Consider the following 24,701-nt stretch of genomic DNA (forward strand, 5'->3'; position numbering starts at 1 on the left):
GACATTACTGCAAGCTGAATTTAAAGGTGCACTCAGGATTTGTGTGTTCTTGTGAGTAATGCACATCCAAAATAGTTCTGAGCTTCCAGTTTGCTTCTTTCTGACTATTTCCCCATATCTATCCTCAGTAAACACTCAAACAAAAACAAAAAACTATGGATGTTGAAAGTTGAAATAAAACTAGAAAATGCTGGAAAATAGTTAACATTTTAGGTGAATGCAGGCAGCTGCCTGATGATCCAGGACAGGCAAACGGATAGAAGAGTGGGCTGCTTGCAGAGGGGCTTACCCAGTCCACAGTCAAAAGTTATTTTCTTGAATATTTCTAAGGAGCAGTACACAGGTGGCTGCACTATTCAGGCAGGCTGTTGTTGATCTATGCAGCCTGTTAAAGCAGGACCTACTGTTTGCGGGACCAGGGGAATCATGATTTGCCAGTGACTTTGCAAGTCACCACTACCCTCAACATTTTGCCACAGGCTCACTCCTTCTAGACTGCTATTATATTCAAGCTGGTTGATCCTTGCATATCTCAGCCTGCAGTGCCAAGCTGCATCATACAGGTCACCAAAAACCTCCATGCCAGAGAAAACCAGTTTATTAACTTTGTAAAGGATGCCAAGATCCAGATGGAGAGCACTTTGGGATTTGCAGCAAGGGCCAGCTTCCCTTGTGTCCATGGCACAATGAAGAGTGTACTCATGTAGCTATCAGGGAACTTGGAAAAAAAACTATTATGTGAACAGGATAGGCTTCAACGTCATGAATTTTTAACTGGTATGTAATCACTTCAGAAAGATAATGCAAGCCTGAATCAGCTTTAATGGCATCTGCCATAACACCTTCTTTCTGTGACACATCTAAGCCCTCACTTTTTCACCCACTGAGGAACGTGAGAGGATGGCAGCTTGAGGGACAAAGGATAAAGCCTTCACAAATGGTTGATGACACTGTTCCACAATCACATCACACCTGAGCAATGCAGGTACCATGAGAGCAATAGGACCACCAGGGACATAATAAAGCCTAGCATTGCAGCATACCTGATCATTTTTGATGATCTTTTCAATCCCTTTACCCGAAAAGTTAGAGAAAGCCCCTCAGCAATTCCTTTTGTTACCACTTAAATACAGAATCACTCGATTCTGTATTGAAAAACAGTGAAATCATTCAGCCAGCTTCTGTCAATGACTTTCTGACCATGTAGAATAAGATGCTGTACTGAGGTCTTAAATGTAATAAAGTTGTTGACTTTAATTCCAAACACAATATTGTAGTCAATTCTTTTGTCGCCCAAGTGATCAATGTAAAGTGCTTTTCCTAAAAGAAAGGGTTGCTACCCCTACTACATGGTGCTCAAGAAATGGCTTCAGAAAAGCTATTGGATGGCTGCCACTGCTTATGTGGGGAACCAGGAGATGCTTGTGGCTAGCGACTTCTGGGAGTTCAAGCATCGGAGGCCCCATCTCACGCACGAGCAGGGAAGCCCTATTTAAAGCGATAGTGCACTTTGAAAAGTACAGTTGCGTGAGCGTGTTTTCTGACAGGTTGGGTGGGAAACCCACCCATAAGATTCTAATAAAGCTCGGGGAGTTAAAATATCCCTGGCCTGTTTTCTGGGGCGGTGGGTTAAGTTTCAAACTCACGCTGCCACACACCCAGAGGGAGTTGCCTCCATGTCCTTCTATGGCCAGCAAAAACAGAACTCCGCACCATGCATGCATGTACCAAGATGCCAATTACACGTCTCATCTTACAACAGTGACTACACTTCAAAAATACTTCAGCGGCTGTGAAGCACTTTGGGACGTCCGGAGGTGCCGAAAGGCGCTATATAAACGCATGTCATTCATTCAAAAATGACACGAGAAGCTCGCCAACATTCAAATGGTAAAATAGAGTTGGAAAATTGTCAAAAGTCCGCTTTATAAATTCCAGTTACAGATACAGTATAACTTTTCACTCTGCTGAATTCTATTTGGGCAACTTCATACCAATTATTTGGCACAATTTTGCATTGATGGGGTGGCGTTTGCATCAGCTGAATTGGTGCTGTTGGATTGAGCACATCCTCCTGTAACCCTCAGGGTAACAGCTTCACCCCGGCGCCGGGCTGACAGGAACGTTACGAACACCATTCGAATATAAACCGAAAAAGGAACGAACCCGCGAGCCGGGCCTTTTTATTGCGTAACATTCGCATCGTCGTGACGTCACAAGGGGGCCAATTGTTGCGCGTGAAGTTCGCAGCTTCCAGCCCGCGAGCCGCACGGCAGCCGGGGCACGCAGCGCGCTTGCGCAGTCGTGCGGCTGTCGCCATTGCTGTTGGGTTTGTGCTCGTTACGGCCCAGTGACAGGCTGACGGGGTGTCGGACACAGAAGTGGTAAGGGCCGGGAGGAGGGAGAGAAAACGAACAGACGCTCGTTTTCAGTGTACTAACCCGTCTCCGTTTGATGGATCCGAGGGTAGCCTGGTTTCAGCCAGAACAGCTCGGACCTGCCAACATTTTGTGGATGCAAATTTGGGAAACGACGCAAGGGCTGAGGAATCTGTTCTTTAATAATAACTGTGCGGCGGCAACAGCGACAGCAGCAGCAGCAGCAAGTGTGGGCAGCGAGAGCATGTTGAGGGAAAGGGGCAGCCAAGGAGGAGGGGACTTGGGCAGACAGAGGGACTTCCTCCCACTCGAGTCCAGCACGAACAACAGTAGCTTCCCAGCCGGCCCAGGAGAAGGTGGCTGCAGGAAAAGCTACCCCGACAACAGCAACAGGAACAGCGGCTTGGGCAACAAGAGGAAACGGGATAACAAGGCAAGCACTTTCGGATTAAACTACAGCCTCTTGTCTGGAAGTGGCCATTACAATGGAACTCCCTGGAAAAGCCGGAACTACAGAGAGGGAGTTGTGGGGTAAGGCTCCTTGCACACTTTTTTTTTTGTAGAGGTGGCTTCGGAGAACCTCTTCCGTTTGGATGCCCTGTGAAAGCTAATTTGGGTGTTTGTCATGTCGCAGAGGAGTTCACAAATCCTGTTTTAAGGGTAGCTCTTTCGATGCCCTTAATTATAATGTAGCCAGTTCGGTGGATGTCAAAGATTGCCCACGTGTTAAATAAAGTGACACTGTCTTAATGAAAATGTGATTAGCAAACTTTTTATTTTTGTAGTGGGTAGGGAGAAAAGTCGTGTATCGTTTTTGTCATCATGTGCCTGACCCAAATCATGCATTTGGTGCAATTTGCCACTGCATGATGTGTGAATAAGGGAAAGAAAGTTCGGCCAGTTATTAAGATTATTAACTGTTATGTCTATTAGCTGTTGTCATGTAATAATGTGAAAGGAGTCCATTTTGTTGAACTACAAAAGGAACAGTTGAATATGTTCAAAGTCTACATCAATCCCTTACCCATTTTTAGCTGACAGTTAAAATGAGTGATAGTGTAAAATGTATAAATTGTGTTCATGTAGGAAGTTGATTTTTACACGGGTATGACCTTTTTTGGTCCCAGTGACACATTTACATCAAATTTTATTTCACTTAACATTTTAAATAGGAGTGTATTTGTTTTGCATTAATTTGGTACCATTATAATATAAATAAGTCTTGTTTTTAAATGGTTGAGAAAATCTTGCCACTTTTGCTTCTGTATTTCAGGATGCTTACTTTTACTTTCATGTTGAAGCATTGGTGCTGTAAATGATGGTCTTAATAGTTTTTTGAAATGAGGGAGATGGATAAGGCTTTAAAAAAAAAAATCCCCTCAGATTGAAAGGCATGCATAGTGAATTTCAGTCCACGTGGTTGTAGCACTTATCATTTCTTGAAGGTCAAAATGAGTAAATCTGATGTCTTCAAAACGACACACATTTTGAATATTCAGATTTTTGGAGTGAGTGAGGAAATAGCTTTGAAAGAACCTTCCACAGGTGGAGTTAATATTTCAAAGTTGCTGAGCAGTACACTTATCTTTTGTCAGTTTTGACTTGTGGCTGCCATGGTTAAATGCGCTTATTTCGATGCCATTACTTGTCTTATGATTTTACCCAGATTAATTTGATTTAAAACTGCAAGTTGTGTTATCTTGAACATTTCAGATTTACAAGAAATGAAAGGGATGTAGTCACTATACCTCTACTTATAAGAAAAACCATCAGTAAATGACTCTGGCTCTGAAAATAATGAGGATATAACAAACTTTTTCTTGGTTCAGTGGATAAGTATGCCACTTAATGTATCATGCAGATCAGAAAGGTCCCAAACTTTGTGTTGAGACTGCTAAACTAAGCCAGATCTGCATAGAATGGTTATAGCAGAAAAGGAGGCATTTTGGCCCTTTGTACCTGTGCCACTCCCTTGCCTTTCCCCATAGTCCTGCAATTTTTTTCTCTTCAGAAAATTATCTTGTTCCCTTTTGAAAGCCACGATTGACTCTGCCTCCACCACACTCTGTCATGTCACCTTTTGGTTCTTTTGCCACTCACTCCTCTGATTCCTGAGCTTTCTTCCAGTGGTAACAGTTTCTCTCTATCTACTCTGTCCAGAACCCTCATGATTTTGAACATTTATCAAATCTCCTCTCAACCTTTCCTTCTCTAGGAAGAACAACCCCAGCTTCTCCAATCTATCCATGCAACTGAAGTCTCTCGTCCCTTGAACCATTCTCTTAAGTCCTTTCTGCACCCTTTCTAATGCCTTCACATCCTTCTTAAAGTGTGATGCACAGAATTGGATGCTGGCCAAAGGTTCACCATAACTTCCTTGCTTTTGTCTCTGTTTATAAAGCCCTGGATCCTGTATGCTGCTTTCTCAACCTGCCCTGCCACCTTCAATGAATTGTTCATCTTAGAGGTGTGCAAAGGAAACCCGACGCTACCCGGAAGTCCGACCCAAACCCGACACATATCGTCAGGACCCGTCGGGGTCGGGTCAGGTGGCAGGCTTTTACATGGGTAAAGGCCTGCTACCTGACCCATCCCCGACGTGACCCGACTATATGTGCCGGCTGCGGGTCGAGTCAGGCTTCCGGGTCCAGCATTCGGACTTGGGTCGGGTTTCCTTTGCACACCTCTAGTTCATCTATACCCCCCGGTGTGTCTGTTCCTGCACCTCCTTTAGAATTGTATCCTTTATTTTATATTGCCTCTCCTTGTTCTTCCTACCAAAGTGCATCACTTCACACTTCTCTGCATTAAATTTCATGTGTCATGTGTCCACCCATTCCACCAGCCTATGTTCTCTTGAAATCTATCACTATTCTCCTCACAGTCCGCAATACTTCCAAGTTTTGTCTCGTCTGCAGATTTTGAAATTATGCCCTGCACACCTAAGTCTAGGTCACTGATATCAATCAAGAAAAGCAGTGCTCCTAAAACTGATCCCTGGGGAACTCCACTATATATTTTCCTCAGTCCTAAAAACAACCATTCATCACTACTCTGTTTCCTGTCACTCAGCCAACATTGTATCCATGCTGCCACTGTCCCTTTTATTCCATGGGCTTTAACTTTGTGTCATCTTGGCTCAGTTAGTAGCACTAAATCTTTGGTCAGAAGCTTGAGCACGAGTCTCGTACCAAGAATTTGGTGTTGGTGTAATTTTTTTTTCATTCATTCATGGGATGTGGGCGTTGCTAGCTAGGCCAGCATTTATTGCCCATCCCTAATTGCCCTTGAGAAGGTCATGGTGAGCTGACTTCTTGAACCGCTGTAGTCCATGTGGGGTAGGTACACCAACAGTGCTGTTAGGAAAGGAGTTCCAGGATTTTGACCCAGCGACAGTGAAGGAACGGCAATATAGTTCCAAGCCAGGATGGTGTGTTTTTTGGAGGGGAACTTGCAGGTGGTGATGTTCTCCTACCCTCGTTCTTCCAGGTGATAGAGGTTGCGAGTTTGGAAGGTGCTGTCGAAGGAGCCTTGTGTGTTGCTGCAGTACATCTTGTAGATGGTACACCTTGATGGTGACCTTGTGACTGTACAGTTGGAGACTGTTCCACCTATAACATTGAAGTCACATTTACAAATGGCTGTGGCTGTGACTTGCTGTCCCTCCTCAATCTCTCCACTGCCTTCCATCGTAGTTAACAAATGCATTCTGCTTGAATGTTTCTGCTATTATAGTCCACCTGTATAGTACTGCTCTTTCATGATTCCATTCTTACCTGCTGCATTAGGGATATTTCATCACATCCAGTGGCTGCGTAGCCCCTATGAGTTCAGACACTGTTGCATTTCCCTACCTTATTTGTATGTTTTCTGTTAGTAATGCCAACATGGTTTCAGCTTTCACATGTACACTGACAACTCTCTGCTTCTGTAGTCATTGGCATTCTTTTTGTTTACCTGTCCAACTTAAGACCTGGATGAGCCATCCTTCCTGCAGCTAAATATTGGTAATATTATCGGAATTCTCTTTGGCTGCAGCAAATACCAACATGCCTCCAGTCTTGACTCCATCACCTTCCCTGTTTACATCTCTAGCTGAGCCCAGATGTGTGGGAACCTTGACTTACTGTTCAGCCATGAAGTCAGATTCCTTACCCATGTTCAGTCCATTACCAAGAATGCTGCCTTCGTTCCAAAACATCACCAGCTGCGGATACCTGTTTTTCACCATAAGTTCCATTGTTTTTTTTCTGGCCTTCCTTTTAATTTACTATATTGATTCATCTCTCATCCAGCTGTTACCCCTTTTTCTCTCCTACTGTTGCACTGCCTTTTCAGTCCACAAGAGTTACAGAACCGGGATAACGCACCCCCAATCCTCTTGGGTAGTGTCATGGATTGTTTTCACTTCGCTGCACCACTAGAAAAGGCAAGCTGGAGCCCAATTTAACATCTCATCTGAAAGATGGCATCTTGAATACTGCAGCACTGCATCAGTACTGCGCTGGAGTGTCAGCTGAAGTTCTGGTGTATGATTTGAACCACCTGCTTTGCGGGTAAGCATGCTATCAACTGAACAATGCTCGTATTCCAGTTGTTGAGCATGGCTCAACAAGTGGAGAGTCATAGTAACGAGGCCATGCCCCTCTATTCTGTGTTGTGCTAGCACTTGCATTATTTTGTTTTATTTTCTGTTTTGTTGCATACCTGGACTGGTTGAAAACATGAAACGATAGATATTTTTACAGGCTTTGTTCTATACTTACGTGTGACTTTAATATTTCCCATCAGATAGAAGGTTTAGAAAGTCACAGTAGTCTTAGCTGTCTGTCTTCCTGTTCAGAATATACCTAAAAAAGTGCAGAAAGTCAGTTACCCCCAAATGCAGCAGTATGCAGAAGATTGAAAGCATTTGAAATGTTTGTCTCGCATATACTCTATATGGTTAACAGGCTGGTGCTCAACAAAGGAGCTGTAAGGATCAGCAGCTTAGAAAAATGCGGAGAATCTCAGTTCTAGCTAATATTTGAGTTATTGATTGGAAAAATGGAAAACGAGAGAAGCACACAAGTGCACATGGTTTATTAATAAGGATTGATTTTGAAGTGGAAGTCCCCAAACGGTTTAAGGTTCATGGAGTGTTCTCCGTTAGGGTTGTTAACCTGCAGATTAGACACAGCACTCAAAGAATCTTACTGCTTCAGTTATGCATTTTGGTGTGCCTGATGATGTGTTGTGATTGCTATTTGCCATCTAGGGGTAGTTTGAGGATCAGAAGTATTTTAACTGAATTTGCGTGTTTGGGTGGCTAATGATTGTGTAGTCACTGTGTGACTACACAATCAGTTGTTGCTGGTATTTTGGATATAGCTGTTTATTAAAGAAATGTTGCTTATCTTAGTGCAGGTCAATTTTTAACTTTTGAGCATTTGCTGTGGCCCAGTAACTGAAGGTACAAGTGCCTTTCTGCTGGTGCATGTTGACAGGTTCCACTCAAGTGTCAGGGTTCACTGTACCTCAAACCCACTATCACATTTTGAAAACTTTTATTGAAAACGATTTGATTTTTGATCTGCGGTTCTTAGCTGTGTCGCTGAATGGAGTCCATATTGTGATGCAATGTTCCATTTCAGGGCTAGGTAGGTAAAATTCTCCTGCTCCAATGAACAGTTTTTTTGCACAATCTGATAGTGGCAACAGGAGTTCTGAAAATGCCCATGATGCAGACCACCTCGTCTTTCTGACTGGAATATATCTGAATGAGGGTGAAAACTTCTGCAGATTAAAGTTAAATCTTTGTTTATTAAGTAATAGTTAAAGGAAAACTTTGCCCTCTCCAGTCACCAGTGTACTGAGATAAGTTTGCATAACAGTAACTGTACTCTGGTTTGTCCTCGTGCAAGTTGTAGCACCCCCTTCCCTGACAAATGTTAAAGTAATGAATGGAATTTTGTATAGCATCTCATCACCTATAAATTAATTTGGTTTATGTTTAGTACAGTCCACTGTTAATTGAAAGTTCTATTGAAAATAATTGAATTATGCAATTTTAATGAATTAGCACAGCAAAACACCACAAAACAGCAAAGCAACAATTCAAGTACATGTGATAGAAATTTGGGCTCTTTCCAGGCAGTTCAAAACAAAGTTCACTTGTCATCAACAACAATTTTTATTTATATAGCCGCTTTAATATAATAAAACATCTTGCGGTGCTTCACAGGAGCATTATCAAACAGAATTTGACACCAAGCCGCATAAGGCAATATTAGGGCAGGTAACCAAAAACGCTGTTGGAGATAAGTTTTAAGGAGCGCTATTAAGAAGGAAAGAGTGATGCCGAGGTTTAGAGTGAGAATTCCAGTGGCAGCTGAAGGTATGGCCGCCCTGGTGGAAGGATTAAAATCAGGAATGCAGAAGAGTGCGCATATCTCACGATTGTAGGGCTGGAGGAGATTAGAGATAGGGAGGGGTGAGGCCATCGAGGATTTGAAAAGGAATGTGGGTTATTGGAATTCTCTAGTCACTTTGTAAAATACTTAATGATTGTGATTTACTTCCTACCGACAGCATGTTCATCCACAAAATAGTAAAGAGAAATTCTTTTGGGACATCTGCCTTGATTTCCTCAGTCACAGCACAGAATTGAATGCTATGGTGGCGACTGATTGCTGTTTGCTTGGCCCACTTGCTTTGAGTCTCTTCCTTTTGTTCCCATTAGCAGCAGAACCCTCATGCACAACATGAAACATTTCCATGTCAGTTAGCAATCCCGATGTCAATTCTCCTTATTAGCACTGAAAATCAATTACAAATTCGTTTGTTGGTAACTGCAACAGAGAGCTGCTCCCTCTACTGATGGGATGAGCTTCATGCCAAATACTTTTGCTCAATGGTGAATGGATCACCTGTAGAACGTCAATTATTAGTTGCATGGTGGTATCTTGCATGGTCGCCGCTTTTTGCAAACACTTGTATTGCTCCATAGGATAAATGCTAATCACAACACCAAGTTTGGTAGAAATATTAGCTGTGCTGCATTTGCACTTGGGTATTGCTGGTGAGCCTCGTCGTTGTCAACTCACAAGGTGACTTTTCTACCCTGCAATACCAAGGTTCAGTCAAAGTAACACAGCCATTTCTCAGTAAGGTCACCAATAATGTGTCTGTTTATTATTTCTGTAGGTTCCAGGAATAATTGGGAATTATTGCAGTTCTCTGTCTCCAGATTTCTATTTTTCTTCAGTCATTCTAGTAAAGTCCATGATATTTGCTGCTTAGCCTTAATCGCACCTGAGCAATTTTCTTTGAAAGCCATTGTTTTTCTTGAATGCACTTGTTAAAAAAAAAAAGCCAGTTCCATCAGTATTAATGATGCTCTTGGGTTTGTAATATAAATTTCAGTTTATCATATAGCTAGTTGATGGTTTATGTGGTAATCTTGCTTGCCTCCCCAGGTGTGGACCTGGACTCAGTTACAGGGTGGTTTTTGAAGCCATTTATACAGAAAACTTCCCGAATCCATTCGCTTTTCTAGCAAGATGAGATCAGATAGCTGAGGAAGGTTAACTGCTCTGGTCCATTTGAACCAGCCCAGTAGTTCTTATTTCAACACTGGGATAAGTTCAGCTGCACATCCTCTTCCTTTGGCTCGAAGACTTCTGCTTGTATTTGGCAGTGAGACACCTGATGTTGATCGGAGGATTCAATTCAAATTAACTAGCGGATTCCACTTGTCAGCAATCATTTGCATTGGGAACTCAAATTTATGTTATCAAATAATTGTTGAATTGAGAGGTTTGAATTAAATGATGCATTTTTAATGGAATCATTGTGTGATTTAATTTGAATGAATCAACTCTGAATTAAAAGCAGTAGACTATATTGTACCAAATTTCACTGCTTCAAAGATGTTTGAAACATACAAGCATACAAGGCTATGGGCCAAGTGCTGGAAAATGGAATTAGAATAGAAAGGTGCTTGATGGACGGCACAGATACAATGGGCTGAAGGGCCTGTTTCTGTGCTGTATAACTCTATGACTCTATAGAGATGTTAAAATTTATAGCATTTTAATTGGCTTGAAGAGTAGCTTGCATAGTATTTCTTAACAGCAGAGGAACAGGCCATTTGGCCCAGCAGGTCCATTGCAATGTTTATTGGCCAGATGAGCCTCTTCCCACCCTCCTTCATCTAATCTAAACAGCATATCCATTTTATTCCTTTCTCCCTCGTGTTAATACAACATCCTCTTACCAGCATCTATGCTCGTTGTACCTTGAAGAGGTTGAAATTGTGAAAAGCACATTTTGGTGTCAAGAGGGCAAAATTTTTTAAAGGTTCAGGGTTCACAGTCGTTTGAAGCCCGAGATTGTGCATCACAAGCACAAAATACAATGTTGGTCTAGCTATAATTTATCATTTTTAGAGGTTTGTTTTGTAACCATTTTCCTCCAATTGTGCCTTCTCCTCTTCCTGAGGATACTGACTCTTTCTGGAGTAGAGTTCCACATCCAATGACAACTCTCTGGGATGGGGGGGAATGCGGTAGCAGGTGAGAGGGAGATTACTGGGGCTATGGACGTCCTGCTGAATTTAACAAGACCTCATTATCATTTTCTTCTGTTTTCAGCCTGGCAACTGGCTGGATTGGGGGTGGTTGCTGACTTTTTTTCCTTCTCTTCCTCCAAGGCTGCTGCTGTTGAGGTGACAGCTTAACACAATGAATTCTAGAGTTTTCTTGTGAGTTTTCGTAGTTATTGCTATGTCAGGCCAACTTAATTTAAAAGTGCAGTTAGTGGAAATTGCTGTCATGGTGACACCTCTTTAGTAACATACTAACGTTTAGTAGAAAACACTTTAACCTACACTCGCACAATACAGGTAAATGTACGTCATGTGTATGTTTACTTAATAAACATTAATCACCCATCAGTAACCAAGGAACTGGAGGAGTATTTACTATAATCAAAAAACAATCACATGCTGTTTTTGTCTTCCCATTTTACCAACAAATGCACAAAAGGGTTAAAGTACGCATGCATACACTGTGTGAATGAGCATTGAGATTATGTGCCCAATGACGGTGCCTATTAATGGAATAAATTTGATGGAATTTAATCCTGAGAAGTGTGAGGTGATGCATTTTAGGAGGGCAACAAAGCGAGGGAATATACAATGGATGGTAGGACCCTAGGAAGTACAGAAGGTCAGAGGGACCTTGGTGTACTGGTCCATAGATCACTGAAGGCAGCAGCACAGACAGATAAGGTGGTTAGGAAGGTAGATGGGATACTTGCCTTTATTAGCCGAGGCATAGAATATAAGAGCAGGGAGGTTATGATGGAGCTGTATAAAATGCTGGTTAGGCCACAGCTGGAGTGCTGTGTACAGTTCTGGGCACCACACTATAGGAAGGATGTGATTGCACTGGAGAGGGTGCAGAGGAGATTCACCAGGATGTTGCCTGGGCTGGAGCATTTCAGCTATGAAGAGAGACTGAAAAGGCTAAGGTTGTTTTCCTTAGAACAGAGAAGGCTGAGGGGGGACATGATTTAGGTCTACAAAATTATGAGGGGAATTGATAGGTTAGATAGGAAGAAATGTTTTCCCTTAGTGGAGGGATCAGTAACCAGGGGGCATAGATTTAAGGTAAGGGGCAGGAGGTTTAGAGGGGATTTGAGGAAAGATTTTTTTCACCCAGAGGAGGTTGGAATCTGAAACGCACAGCCTGAAGAGGTGGTAGAGGCAGGAACCCTCACAACATTTAAGAAGTATTCAGATGAGCACATGAAACGCCACAGCAAACAAGGCTACGGGCCAAGTGCTGGAAATTGGGATTAGAATAGTTAGGTGCTTGATGGCCGGCACAGACACGATGGGCCGAAGGGCCTGTTTCTGTGCTGTAAAACTCTGACTCTGATGTTTTAATTTACCGATCAGAAACACAATTAGCCACATGTGGCTCATGGCTAACATATTGGACAACACTAATTTAAGAACAAAAACTAGCTAAGAATTCCAGAAAGGGAAATAGATTTGGGTAAGTGATGGTGTCGATAATTATAATGGCGTCGATAATTATAATGGCTTTTTATAACCAGCGTTTATAGTGGGAGAGCAGTGTGTGCCAGTGAGAAAAGAGTGTTTTTTGTTTGCATTGCATGCAATGTCGCAACACCAGAGTTGTGTAAAACAGTTAAAGATGTCTGAAATTATGGAGTGAATTGGTTTGAGACTATTTAAACCCAAAGATTTTATTTTAATATAGTACATGTGCAAAATGCGCTCCCCTCCTCCCTCATGCCTGTAACTTGTTCTCCTTGACTATAAGCATCAAGAAAACTGTGGTCATGCAACAAGGTGTTGCATCTCTGCCCTGATCACACTAAATAACACCCCACTGAAAGTGGTTAGCAAATTCTGCTACCTTGGGTGCATGGTGACCATTTGTCCCTTGACGCAGAGCTCGATACATGCATAGGGAAAGCAGCTATCACCTTTGTTGACTCGCAAAATGCGCAAGGCATAACACCGAGCTGATGGTTTATAAGGCCTGTGTTCCCAGCACCTTGCTGTATGGCTATGAAACACGGGCAACTTACAGCGACCAGGAAAAGAAGCTCAAAAATTTCTGTCTTCGCTGTCTGTGGTGCATTATGGGTATATCCTGGCAGGGCAGTCCTCTCAAAGGCAGAGCTCCCAAGTGTGTTGACACTAATCAAGCAGAGACGGCCTTGGTGGATCGGATATGTCCGCAGGATGTAAGACAGTCGCATACCCAAGGACTTTGTGTGGTGAGGTAGCTGGGGCCAGACGACCAGAGGGGTGCCCAAAGCTCTGCTTCAAGGATGCTTGCAAGCATAACATGAAGGCCCTAAATCTCAGCTATCACACCTGGGAGTCACTAGCTGGCGAAAGAGGGAAATGGCGACTCATCTTGCCGACTGGCGTGCACTCCCACGATTACCAGTGGCTACAGCAGCTTGGCAACAAGCAGCAACACAACAACTCGCAGCATCACTTGGCAGCTTCACGTGCGGTACTTGTGGCAGAGCCTTCACAGCCATCAGCAAAGGTGCACCATCTAAATGGATTGTTTGTTGCGTGTCCATCGTCTTTCATAAATGGACGGATGCTAACACTCCCACCCAATCCTCCAACAAAATCAGGATGTTGGAATGATTGTTATAATAATTGGACCATGGAATGTTTTCTACCTGTGCTCACGATTACATGTTTGAGTTCTGAAGTCTGAAATTACTGTCATCCTGAAGTGGGAGAAGGAATTGCATGCTGACTTTCATTTTAAATCAACTATATCTGTACAACCTTTTGCATTTATTTATTTATTTATTTAAAGATACAGCACTGAAACATGCCCTTTGGCCCACCGAGTCTGTGCCGACCACAAACCACCCATTTATACTAACCCTACAGTAATCCCATATTCCCTACCACCTACCTACACTAGGGAGAATTTACAATGGCCAATTTACCTATCACCTGCAAGTCTTTGGCGGTGGGAGGAAACTGGAGCACCCGGCGAAAACCCACGCGGTCACAGGGAGAACTTGCAAACTCCGCACAGGCAGTACCCAGAATTGAACCCGGGTCCCTGGAGCTGTGAGGCTGCGGTGCTAACCGCTGCGCCACTGTGCCGCCTGAGAATTTTCTACTGTTCTGTACTTGGAGACTACATTGAATGTCCTGAGTTGTGTCTGTACATCTCAGCGGGCAGCAGACACTGACTCTATAGGGACCCACAAAGAGCGATAGTACGTATGAACTAGTGATAAATAACTGGGGACAGTGTGGTATGCATTTGAGTATTAACACCAGGGGAAGAAACACTAAATCTCACTTTATTTAGTTGGATGTTTTTAGTTTGTGGGATGAGAGCAATGATAGTAAGGTGGTTATGTGCCTTCTCTTTGAACTGTTGCGGAGCTTATGGTGATACTTCTGCAATGATGTTAGGAAGGGAATTGCAGGATCTCGAGCCAATGATTTTTTTTTTCAATTGAAGCATTTCTTATTTCATAGAAGTGAAATATTTTTCAACCAACATGACGCCCTCTTTTTTTTTTATAAACCGCCCCCCCCTCCCCCTCCCAACCACACAATGAAAACTATGTAATTGTGGCTTTGTAAAATCAGATTTCTGATGTAAAAAAAATTAAAATTTCATTCCTAATTTGCTTCTTTGGTAGTACAGATCCGTCACTTCTAGTCTTTCTTGTTCCAGAGATACCAATCAAGCAGAGACGGCCTTGGTGGATCTGGCAGATAAGATAAAGGAGAATCCTAAAAGATTCTATAAGTATATTAAGAGTAAAAGGGTAGCTAGGAAGAGAATAGGTCCCCATAAGGATCAGTGTGGCAATCTATGTGTGGAGCCATGGGAAATGGGCGAGGTCTTAAATGAATATTTCTTGTGTATTTACTGTGGACAAGGTCATGGAAGCTAGTGAGTTCAAGGGAGGGAACACCGATATCCTGGACCATATCAACATTACAAAGGAGGAGGTGTTGGAGGTCTTGAAGCGCATTAAGGTGGATAAATCCCCAGGGCCTGACCAGGTGTATCTTGGGATGCTATGGGAAGCAAGGGGTGAGATTGCTGTGGCCCTGGCAGAGATTTTTGTATCATCGTTGGCCACGGGTGAGGTACCGGAAGACTGTAGGATAGCTAATGTTGTGCCTTTATTTAAGAAGGGCAGCAGGGATAAGCCAGGGAACTACAGGCCGGTGAGCCTTACATCAGTGGTGGGAAAGTTATTGGAAGGGATTCTGAGAGACAGGATTTATATGCATCTGGAAAGGCATGGTCTGATTAGGGATAGTCAGCATGGCTTTGTGCGTGGGAAATCATGTCTCACGAATTTGATTGAGTTTTTCGAGGAGGTGACCAAGAGGATTGATGAGGGCAGGGGATGGACGTTGCCTACATGGACTTTAGCAAGGCCTTTGATGAGGTCTCGCATGGTAGGCTGGTCCAGAAGGTTCAAACACATGGGATCCAGGGTGAGCTAGCCAATTGGATAGAAAATTGGCTTGGTGATAGGCAGAGGGTGGTAGTGGAGGGTTGTTTTTCCGATTGGAGGACTGTGACCAGTGGTGTGCCGCAGGGATCGGTGCTGGGCCCTCTGTTTGTTGCATGTATTAATGACTTGGATGTGAATGTAGGGGGCATGATTAGTAAGTTTGCAGATGACACCAAAATTGGTGGTATAGTGGACAGTGAAGAAGGTTGTCTAAGGTTACAACAGGATATAGATCAACTGGGAAAGTGGGTAAGGGATTGGCAAATGGAATTTAATGCAGACAAGTGTGAAGTGATGCATTTTGGGAAGTGAAACCAGGGCAGGACATATACAGTGAATGGCAGGACCCTGGGGAGTGTTGTTGAGCAGAGAGGCCTTGGGGTGCAAATACATAGTTCCCCGAAAGTGGCAACACAGGTAGACAGGGTGGTGAAGAAGGCGTATGGCATGCTTGCCTTCATTGGCTGAGGCATTCAGTACAATAGTTGGGACGTCATGTTACAGTTGTACGTAACGTTGGTTAGGCCGCATTTGGAGTACTGTGTGTAGTGCTGGTTGCCGCACTACAGGAAAAATGTGATTAAGCTAGAGTGGGTGCAGAAAAGATTCACAAGGATGTTGCCTGGTTTGGAGGGTCTGAGTTATAAAGAGAGATTGGATAGGCTGGGTCTGTTTTCCCTGGAGCAAAGGAGGCTGAGAGAGGACATGATAGAGGTATATAAAATTATGAGAGGCATAGATAAGGTAGATAGCCAGAGTCTGTTTCCCATGGTAGGGGTGACTAAAACTAGAGGGCGTAGATTTAAGGTGAGAGGGAGGAAGTTTAAAGGGGATCAAAGGGGTAAATTTTTCACACAAAGAATAGTGGGTATCTGGAGTGAGCTGCCTGAGGAGGTGGTGGAGGCAGGAACAGTAGTGACATTTAAGAGGCATCTGGGCAGGTACTTGAATGAGCAAGGCATAGAGGGATATAGAATTAATGCAGGCAGGTGGGATTAGTATAGATAGCCATTATGGTCGGCATGGACACGGTGGGCCGAAGGGCCTGTTTCTATCCTGTACGACTCTATGACTATACAATCTGCCAATGTTAGTTGTGGGCCTGTTTAGCAGTGTTTTAGAAGGAATGCTGAAGATTGAGATTCACGTGGCTCCCATGTCTCAGCTGACTGAGGCAGTGAGTAGCTAAACCATACAATTTTTACAAACTTTAAAGGTTTGATCCTTGTATGTACTGAGAGAGCTGATTTCAGTTGGCATTTCAGTACACCACCAAAGTTGGTTTTGGCATCCTCAGGCTAGCATAATGAGGAAAATTAAGGGTTTTTGCTGCTTTTTTGTCATCAAATGACCCTTGTTAGAAGTGTGCGCGTGTGTCAGATGCATTTGAAAAGCAAGGACACAAACTGCATTTATATAGTGCTTTCAATGTAATGAAATGTCCCAAGGTGCTTCACAGCAGTGTTATCAAACAAAAATTTGGCACTGCGCCACATAAGGCATTAGTGCAGATGACCAAAAGCTTGGTCAAAGAGGTAGGTTTTAAGAAAGGTCTTGAAGAAGGAAAGAGAGGTAGGGGGCGGAGAATCTTAGGGAGGAAGTTCCAGAGCTTAGGGCCTTGGCAGCTGAAGGTATGGGTGCCCATGGTGGAGTGATGAAAATCGAGGATGCTCAAAAGGACAGAATTGGAGGAGCGCACCGATATCTTGGGTTGGAAGAGATTCTGGAAAAAGAAGTGGCGAGGCCTTGGAGGGATTTGAAAACGACGATTTTTTAAAAATTCATTCATGGGATGTGGGCGTCGCTAGCTAGGCCAGCATTTATTGCCCATCCCCAATTGCCTTTGAGAAGGTGAGCTTCCTTTTTGAACTGCTGCAGTCCATGTGGGGTAGGTACACCCACAGGGCTATTAGGAAGGGAGTTCCAGAATTTTGACCCAGCGACAGTGAAGGAACGGCAATATAGTTCCAAGTCAGGATGGTGTGTGACTTGGAGGGGAACTTGCAGTTGGTGGTGTTCCCATGCATTTGCTGTCCTTAGTCCTTCTCGGTGGTAGAGGCTGTGGGTTTGGCAGGTGCTGTCTAAGGATCCTTGATGCATTGCTGCAGTGTATCTTGTAGATGCTACACATTGCTGCCGCTGTTCTCCGGTGCTGGAGGGAGTGAATGTTTGTGGATGGGGTACCAATCAAGCGGGCTCCTTTGTCCTATATGATGTTGAGCTTCTTGAGTGTTGTTGGAGCCACATCCATCCAGGCAAGTGGAGAGTATTCCATCACACTCCTGATTTATGCCTTGTAGATGGTGGACAGGCTTTGGGGAGTCAGGAGGTGAGTTACTTGCTGAAGGATTCCTAGCCTCTGACCTCTTATAGCCACGGTATTTATATGGCTACTTCAGTTCAGTTTCTGGTCAATGGCAACCCCCAGGATGTTGATAGTGGGGGATTCAGTGATCGTAATGCCATTGAATGTGAAGGGGAGATGAGAATTTTAAAATCTGTGTTGCTTAGCCAGGAGCAAGTGTAAAGTCAGTGAGCACAGGGATGGATGGGTGAAAGGGACTTTGTATGAGTTAAGTAGAGTTGAATGCACATTCTGTCCCATGTGGGAACTCCAGGGTGCTCCTCAGTGTCCTAGACAACCACAGGTGCAGAAACTGTTGTAGCCAGAGATAATCGAGCTTTGGGTTTTGGAGCTTGAGCAATAGCTGGTGTCACTGCATTGCATCTGAGAGCTAGCTACATGGATAACACATTTCAGGAGGTGGGCACCCTGCAGGTTAAGAATGTGCAGGCAGAGGGGAAATGGGTGAGTGCCAGACAGACAACGAGGACCGGGCAGATAGTGCAGCAGTCCCCTGAGGATGGTCAGAACAGTGATAGTGAAAGGGGATTCAATAGTTAGGGGAACAAATGAGTACAGGTGACTGCAGGATGGTATGTTGCTTCCCTGGTGTCAGGGTCAAAGATGTCACAGTGGCTGTAAACCATTCTGATGGGGGAGGATGAACAGCTGGAGGTCATGGTCCATATTGGTGCCATTGACATAGATAGAAAGAGGGATGCGTCCTGCAGGCAGATTTTAGGAAGCTAGGAAAAAAATTAAAAAGTAGGACCTCAAAGGTGGTAATCTCTGGATTACTCCAGGTGCCATGCACTCATGAGTGCAGAAATTGGAAGTTGGTGAAGATGAATGCGTTGTTGAAGAGCTGGTGTAGGAGTGAGGGTTTTAGATTCCTGGTGCATTGGGACTGATTTTTGGGGTGATGGGACCTGTACAAGCCTGATGGGTTGCACCTCAACAGGGCCGCGACCGATATCGTTTAAATTAGCTTGACGGGGGATGGGAATGTGAGTGTAGATTCAGAAGGGGGAGAAGCAAAGCTGGAAATGGAAGCCATAAAATTAGTAAGTAAGTATGGAAAGCAGAGAAAACAAAGACTACGAAACAGACAACAGTGGAGTTCTTCAGTGATTAGACTTATTGTATTAAAGTATGTATCACTACTGAATAAGGCTCATGAGTTGAGAGCACAGATAGACATGAAGTATGAATCATAGCTATTACTGAAACATGGCTTGAAGGGCAGGGATGATAGCTCAACATTTCTAATAGGTTTTCAACAGGGTAGGGAGGGGGATGAAAAGGGGAGGGGTTGTAAAATTGGTTAAAGAAGTAATCACAGATGTAACGAGCAATGATATGCGAGAAGGATCATCAAATGAGGCTATATGTGTTGAACTTAAGAACAGAAAGTGGGCATTCACACTTTTGGGAGTATTCTCTAGACTCCCAGCCAGTCAGCGGGAGTTAGAAGTGCAAATATGTAGGCAAATTGCTAAGAAGTGCAGAAACAATAGGCTAGTATTAGGGCATTTTAATTGGCTTAATATTAACTGGGATAGAATCAGTGTAAAAGATACAGAGGGTGCAGAATTCTTAAAATGCATTCAAGAGAACTTCTTTACCCAGTACATAGCAAGCCCAAGAGAAGGGGCAGTTGTTCATTTAATTTCAAGAAATGAAGCTGGGTCGGTGAAAGGGCTATCAGTGGGAGAGCACTTCATGGTAGTGATTATAATTCAGTTAGATTTAGTGTGGTTATCAAAAAAGGCAAAGCTAGGCCAATAGTAAAACTTTTAAATTGGGGGAAGGACAATTTCACTAAGCTGAAATATGATTTGGCTAAAGTGGACCGGAAACAGCTACTTGAAGGTAAATCAGTGTCAGAGTAACATTTAAGGAGGAGATAGAGAGGGTTCAGAAGAAATATTTTCCCACAAAGAACAAAGGTGTAATTCTCAAAACTAGACCACCCCTAGATTTCAAAGAGCATACAGAGTAGGTTAAGGCTTAAAAAAAAAAGCAAAGCTTGTCAGTTTCCAAAAGTTGAGGATACAACTAACATCCCAGTATTAGCTGTAAATCAGGAAATGGAAGGGAGGGAGGAACTCGAAATTACAATCACCAGGGAAGTGATACTGAACAAATGGTTGGAGCTGCGGGCTGACAATTCCCCAGGTCCTGATGGACTTCATTCTAGGGTCTTAAAAGAAGTGGCCAGTGAGATAGTTGATGTGTTAGTTTTAATTTTCCAAAATTCCCTAGATTCGGGGAAGGTTCCATTAGATTGGAAAATAGCGAATGTAACTTCTTTATTCCGAAAGAGAGGGAGGCTGAAAGCAGGAAACTACAGGCAGTTAGCTTAACTTGTGTCTTAGGGAAAATGTTAGAAGCTATTATTAAAGACGCTATAGCAGGGCATTTAGAAAAATTCAAGGTAATCAGGCAGAGTCAACCTGGTTTTGTGAAAGAGAAATCATGTTTAACCAATTTATTGGAGTTCTTTGAGGGAGTTACATGTGCTGTGGATAAAGGGAAACCGGTGGATATATTGTACTTGTATTTCCTGAAGGCATTTGATAAGGTGCCACGTCAAAGGTTATTGCAGAAAATAAAAGCTCATGATGTAGGGGGTACCATATTGGCATGGATAGAAGATTGGCTAGCTAACAGGAAACTGAGTAGGCATAAATGGGTCATTTTCTGGTTAGCAAGATGTAATGAGCGGTGTGCCACAGGGATCTGTGCTGGGGCCTCAACTTTTTATAATTTATATAAATGACTTGGATGAAGGGACCGAAGGAATGGTTGCTAAATTTGCTGATGGCACAAAAATAGGTTGGAAAGTAAGTTGTGAAGAGGACTTAAGGAGGCTACAAAGGGATGTAAATAGGTTAAGTGAGTGGGCAAAGACCTGGCAAATGGAGGATAATGTGGGAAAGTGTGAAATTGTCCACTTTGGCAGGAAGAATAAAAAAGGAGCATATTATCTAAATGGTGAGGCATTGCAGAGCTCTCAGATGCAAAGGGATCTGGGTGTCATAGTGCATGAATCACAAAAGGTTAATATGCAGTTACAGAATGTAATTAGGAAAGCTAATAGAGTGTTATCGTTTATCACGAGGTGAATTGAATACAAAAGTAGGGAGGTTATGCTTTAGGTATACAGGGAACTGGTGAGACCACATCTGGAGTACTTTGCACAGTACTGGTCTCCTTATTTAAGGAAGGATGTAAATGTGTTGGAGGCAGTACAGAGAAGGTTTGCTAGACTATTACCTACAATGGGCAAGCTGTCTTACGAGGAAAGATTGGACAGGTTAGGCTTGTATCCGCTGGAATTTAGAAGAGTAAGAGGTGACTTGATTGAAACATATATAAGATCCTGAGAGGTCTTGACAGGGTGGATGTGGAAAGGATATTTCCCCTTGTGGGAGAATCTAGAACCAGGGGTCATAGAAACATAGAAAATAGGAGCAGGAGTAGGCCATTTGGCCCTTCGAGCCTGCTCCGCCATTCATTATGATCATGGCTGATCATCCAACTCAGTAGCCTATTCCGGCTTTCATCCCATTCCCTTTGATCTCTTTAGACCCAAGAGCTATATCTAACTCCTTTTTGAAAACATTCAATGTTTTGACCTCAACTGCTTTCTGTGGTAGCGAATTCCACAGGCTCACCACTCTCTGGGTGAAGAAATTTCTCCTCCTCTCCGTCCTGAAAGGTTTACCCTGTATCCTTAGACTATGACCCCTGGTTCTGGACTCCCCCACCATCTGGAACATCCTTCCTGCATCTACCCTGTCAAGTCCTGTTAGAATTTTATAGGTTTTTATGACATCTCCTCTCACTCTTCTGAACTGCAGGGAATATGATCCTAACCGACTCAGTCTCTCCTCATACGTCAGTCCCGCCATCCCAGGAATCAGTCTGGCAAACCTTCGCTGCACTCCCTCTATAGCAAGAACATCCTTCCTCAGATAAGGAGACCAAAACTGCACACAGTACTCCAGACGTGGCCTCACCAAGGCCCTGTATAATTGCAGCAAGAGATCCCTGCTCCTGTACTCAAATCCTCTCGCTATGAAGGCCAACATACCATTTGCCTTTTTTACTGCCTGTTGCACCTGCATGCTTACCTTCAGCGACTGGTGTACGAGAACACCCAGGTCTCGCTGAATATTCCCCTCTCTGTTTATAGCCATTCAGATAATCTGTCTTCCTGCTTTTGCTACCAAAGTGGACAACCTCACATTTATCCACATTATACTGCATCTGCCATGCATTAGCCCATTCACTCAACATGTCCAAAACACTCTGAAGCCTCTCTGCATCCTCCTCACAACTCGCCCTCCCACCCAGTTTTGTGTCATCTGTAAATTTGGAGATATTACATTTAGTTCCCTCATCTAAATCATTAATATATATTGTGAATAGTTGGGGTCCTAGCACCAATCCCTGCGGTACCCCACTAGTCACTGCCTGCCATTTGGAAAAAGACCCATTTATCCCTACTCTTTGTTTCCTGTCCGCCAACCAATTTTCTATCCATCACAATACACTACCCCCAATCCCATGCACTTTAATTTTACACGCTAATCTCTTATGTGGGACTTTGTCGAAAGCCTTCTGAAAGTCCAAATAAACCACATCACTGGCTCCCCCTCATCAACTCTACTAGTTACATCATCGAAGAATTCTAGTAGATTTGTCAAGCATGATTTCCCTTTCGTAAACCCATGCTGACTCTGTCCAATTCTACCACTGTTCTCCAAGTGCTCTGCTATAAAATCTTTGATAATGGACTCTAGAATTTTCCCCAATAGCGACGTCAGGCTGATTGGTCTATAATTCCCTGCTTTCTCTCAACCTCCCTTTTTAAATATTGGGGTTACATTAGCTACCCTCCAATCTGTAGAAACTGTTCCAGAGTCTGTCGAATCTTGAAAGATGACCACCAATGCATCCACTGTTTCTAGGGCCACTTCCTTAAGTACTCTGGGATGCATACCATCAGGCCCTGGGGATTTATCAGCCTTCAATCCCATCAGTTTCCCCAACACCATGTCTCTACTAATACTGATTTCTTTCAGTTCCTCTCTCTCACTAAGCCCTGTGTTCCCCAACATTTTTGGTATGATATTTGTGTCCTTCTTTGTGAAGACAGAACCAAAGTATGCATTTAGTTGGTCTGCCATTTCTTTGTTCCCCATAATAAATTCCCCTGTTTCTGACTGTAAGGGACCCTACATTTGTCTTCACCAATCTTTTTCTCTTCACATACCTATAGAAACTTTTACCGTCAGTTTTTATGTTCCCCGCAAGCTTGCTCTCATACTCTATTTTCCCCTTCTTAATCAATCCCTTGGTTCTCCTTTGCTGAATTCTAAACTGCTCCCAATCCTCAGGTCTGTTTTTCCTGGCAAATTTATATGCCTCCTCCTTGGCTCTAATGCTATCTCTAATTTCCCTTGTAAGCCATGGTTTGGCTACCTTTCCCATTTTACTTTTGCGCCAGACAGGGATAAACAAAATTGTTGCAGTTCATCCATGTGCTCTTTTAAATGTTTGCCATTGCCTATCCACCGTCATCCCTTTAAGTAACGTTTCCCAATCCGTCATAGCCAACTCGCGCCTCATACCTTCGTAGTTTCCTTTATTAAGATTCAGGACCCTTGTCTCAGAATCAACTACGTCACTCTCCATCTTGATGAAGAATTCTATCATATTATGGTCACTCGTCCCCAAGGGGTCTCGCACCACTAGTTTGTCAATTTATCCTCTCCCATTACACAATACCCAGTCTAGGATGGCCTGTTCGCTAGTTGGTTCCTCAACGTATTGGTCCAGAAAACCATCCCGTATACACTCCAAGAATTCCTCCTCTACGGTATTGTGACTAATTTGATTTGCCCAATCTATATGCAGATTAAAATCACCCATAATTGCAAATGTTCCTTTATCTCATGCATCTCTAATTTCCTGTTTAATGCCATTCCCAACTTCACCACTACAGTTTGGGGGTCTATATACAATCCCCACTAACGTTTTTTGCCCCTTAGTGTTTCTCAGCTCTACCCATACAGATTCCACATCGTCCGAGCTAATATCTTTCCTCACTATTGCGTTAATTTCCTCTTTAACCAGCAATGCAACTCCACCGCCTTTTGCTTTTTGTCTGGCCTTCCTAAATACTGAATATCCCTGGATGTTCATTTCCCATCCCTGGTCACCTTGCAGCCATGTCTCCATAATCCCGACTATATCATACCCGTTTACATCTATTTGTGCGATTAAGTCATCCACTTTATTGCGAACGCTCCGCGCGTTAAGGCACAAAGCCTTAAGGCTTGCCTTTTTAACATTACTTGTCCTCGTCCCAATATTTTTCACTCTGTTCCTGTTTGATTCTGGCCCTTGATTTCTCTGCCTTTCACTTTTCTTATTCCCCTTACTGTCTTTTGTTCTTGTCTTTGATTCCCCCCTCCTCTGACTCCTTGCAAAGGTTCCCATCCCCCTGCCATTTTAGTTTAAATACTCCCCCTAGGACATCAGTCCCAGTCCTGCCCTGGTGTAACCTGTCCAGTTTGTACTGGTCCCACCTCCCCTGGAACTGGTCCCAATGCCCCAGGAATCTAAAACCCTCCCCCTCACACCTTCTCTTCAGCCACATATTCATCTGATATATCCTGCTATTTCTACTCTGACTAGCACGTGGCACTGGTAGTAATCCTGAGATCACTACCTTTTGAGGTCCTACTTTTCAACTTCCTAGCTCCCTATATTCTGCTTTTAGGACCTCCTTTTTTTTTTTGTACCAACGTGTACCACGGCCACTGGCTGTTCACCCTCCCCCTTCAGAATGTCCTGTAATCGCTCTGAGACATCCTTAACCCTAGCACCAGGGAGGCAACATACCATCCTGGAATCTC

At 43.4% G+C, this 24,701-nt stretch overlaps 1 protein-coding gene across 2 annotated transcripts in view; it reads left to right on the forward strand.

Annotated features, from left to right (window-relative positions):
- The first annotated feature begins 2,279 nt into the window (after window positions 1-2,279).
- tent4b (terminal nucleotidyltransferase 4B) overlaps window positions 2,280-24,701 on the forward strand; it is a 108,604-nt gene continuing 86,182 nt past the window's right edge. Inside the window, exon 1 of one of the 2 annotated variants that reach the window (XM_068049417.1) lies at window positions 2,280-2,909. In XM_068049417.1, coding sequence (XP_067905518.1) covers window positions 2,455-2,909 — 455 coding nt within the window. In that variant the 5' untranslated portion in view covers window positions 2,280-2,454. The remainder of the gene's footprint in view (window positions 2,910-24,701) is intronic. The other variant, XM_068049416.1, reaches the window with a different exon arrangement.

The sequence above is a fragment of the Heterodontus francisci genome, chromosome 17 (genome assembly GCF_036365525.1).
Source record: "Heterodontus francisci isolate sHetFra1 chromosome 17, sHetFra1.hap1, whole genome shotgun sequence".
NCBI classification, from domain to species: Eukaryota; Metazoa; Chordata; class Chondrichthyes; order Heterodontiformes; family Heterodontidae; genus Heterodontus; species Heterodontus francisci.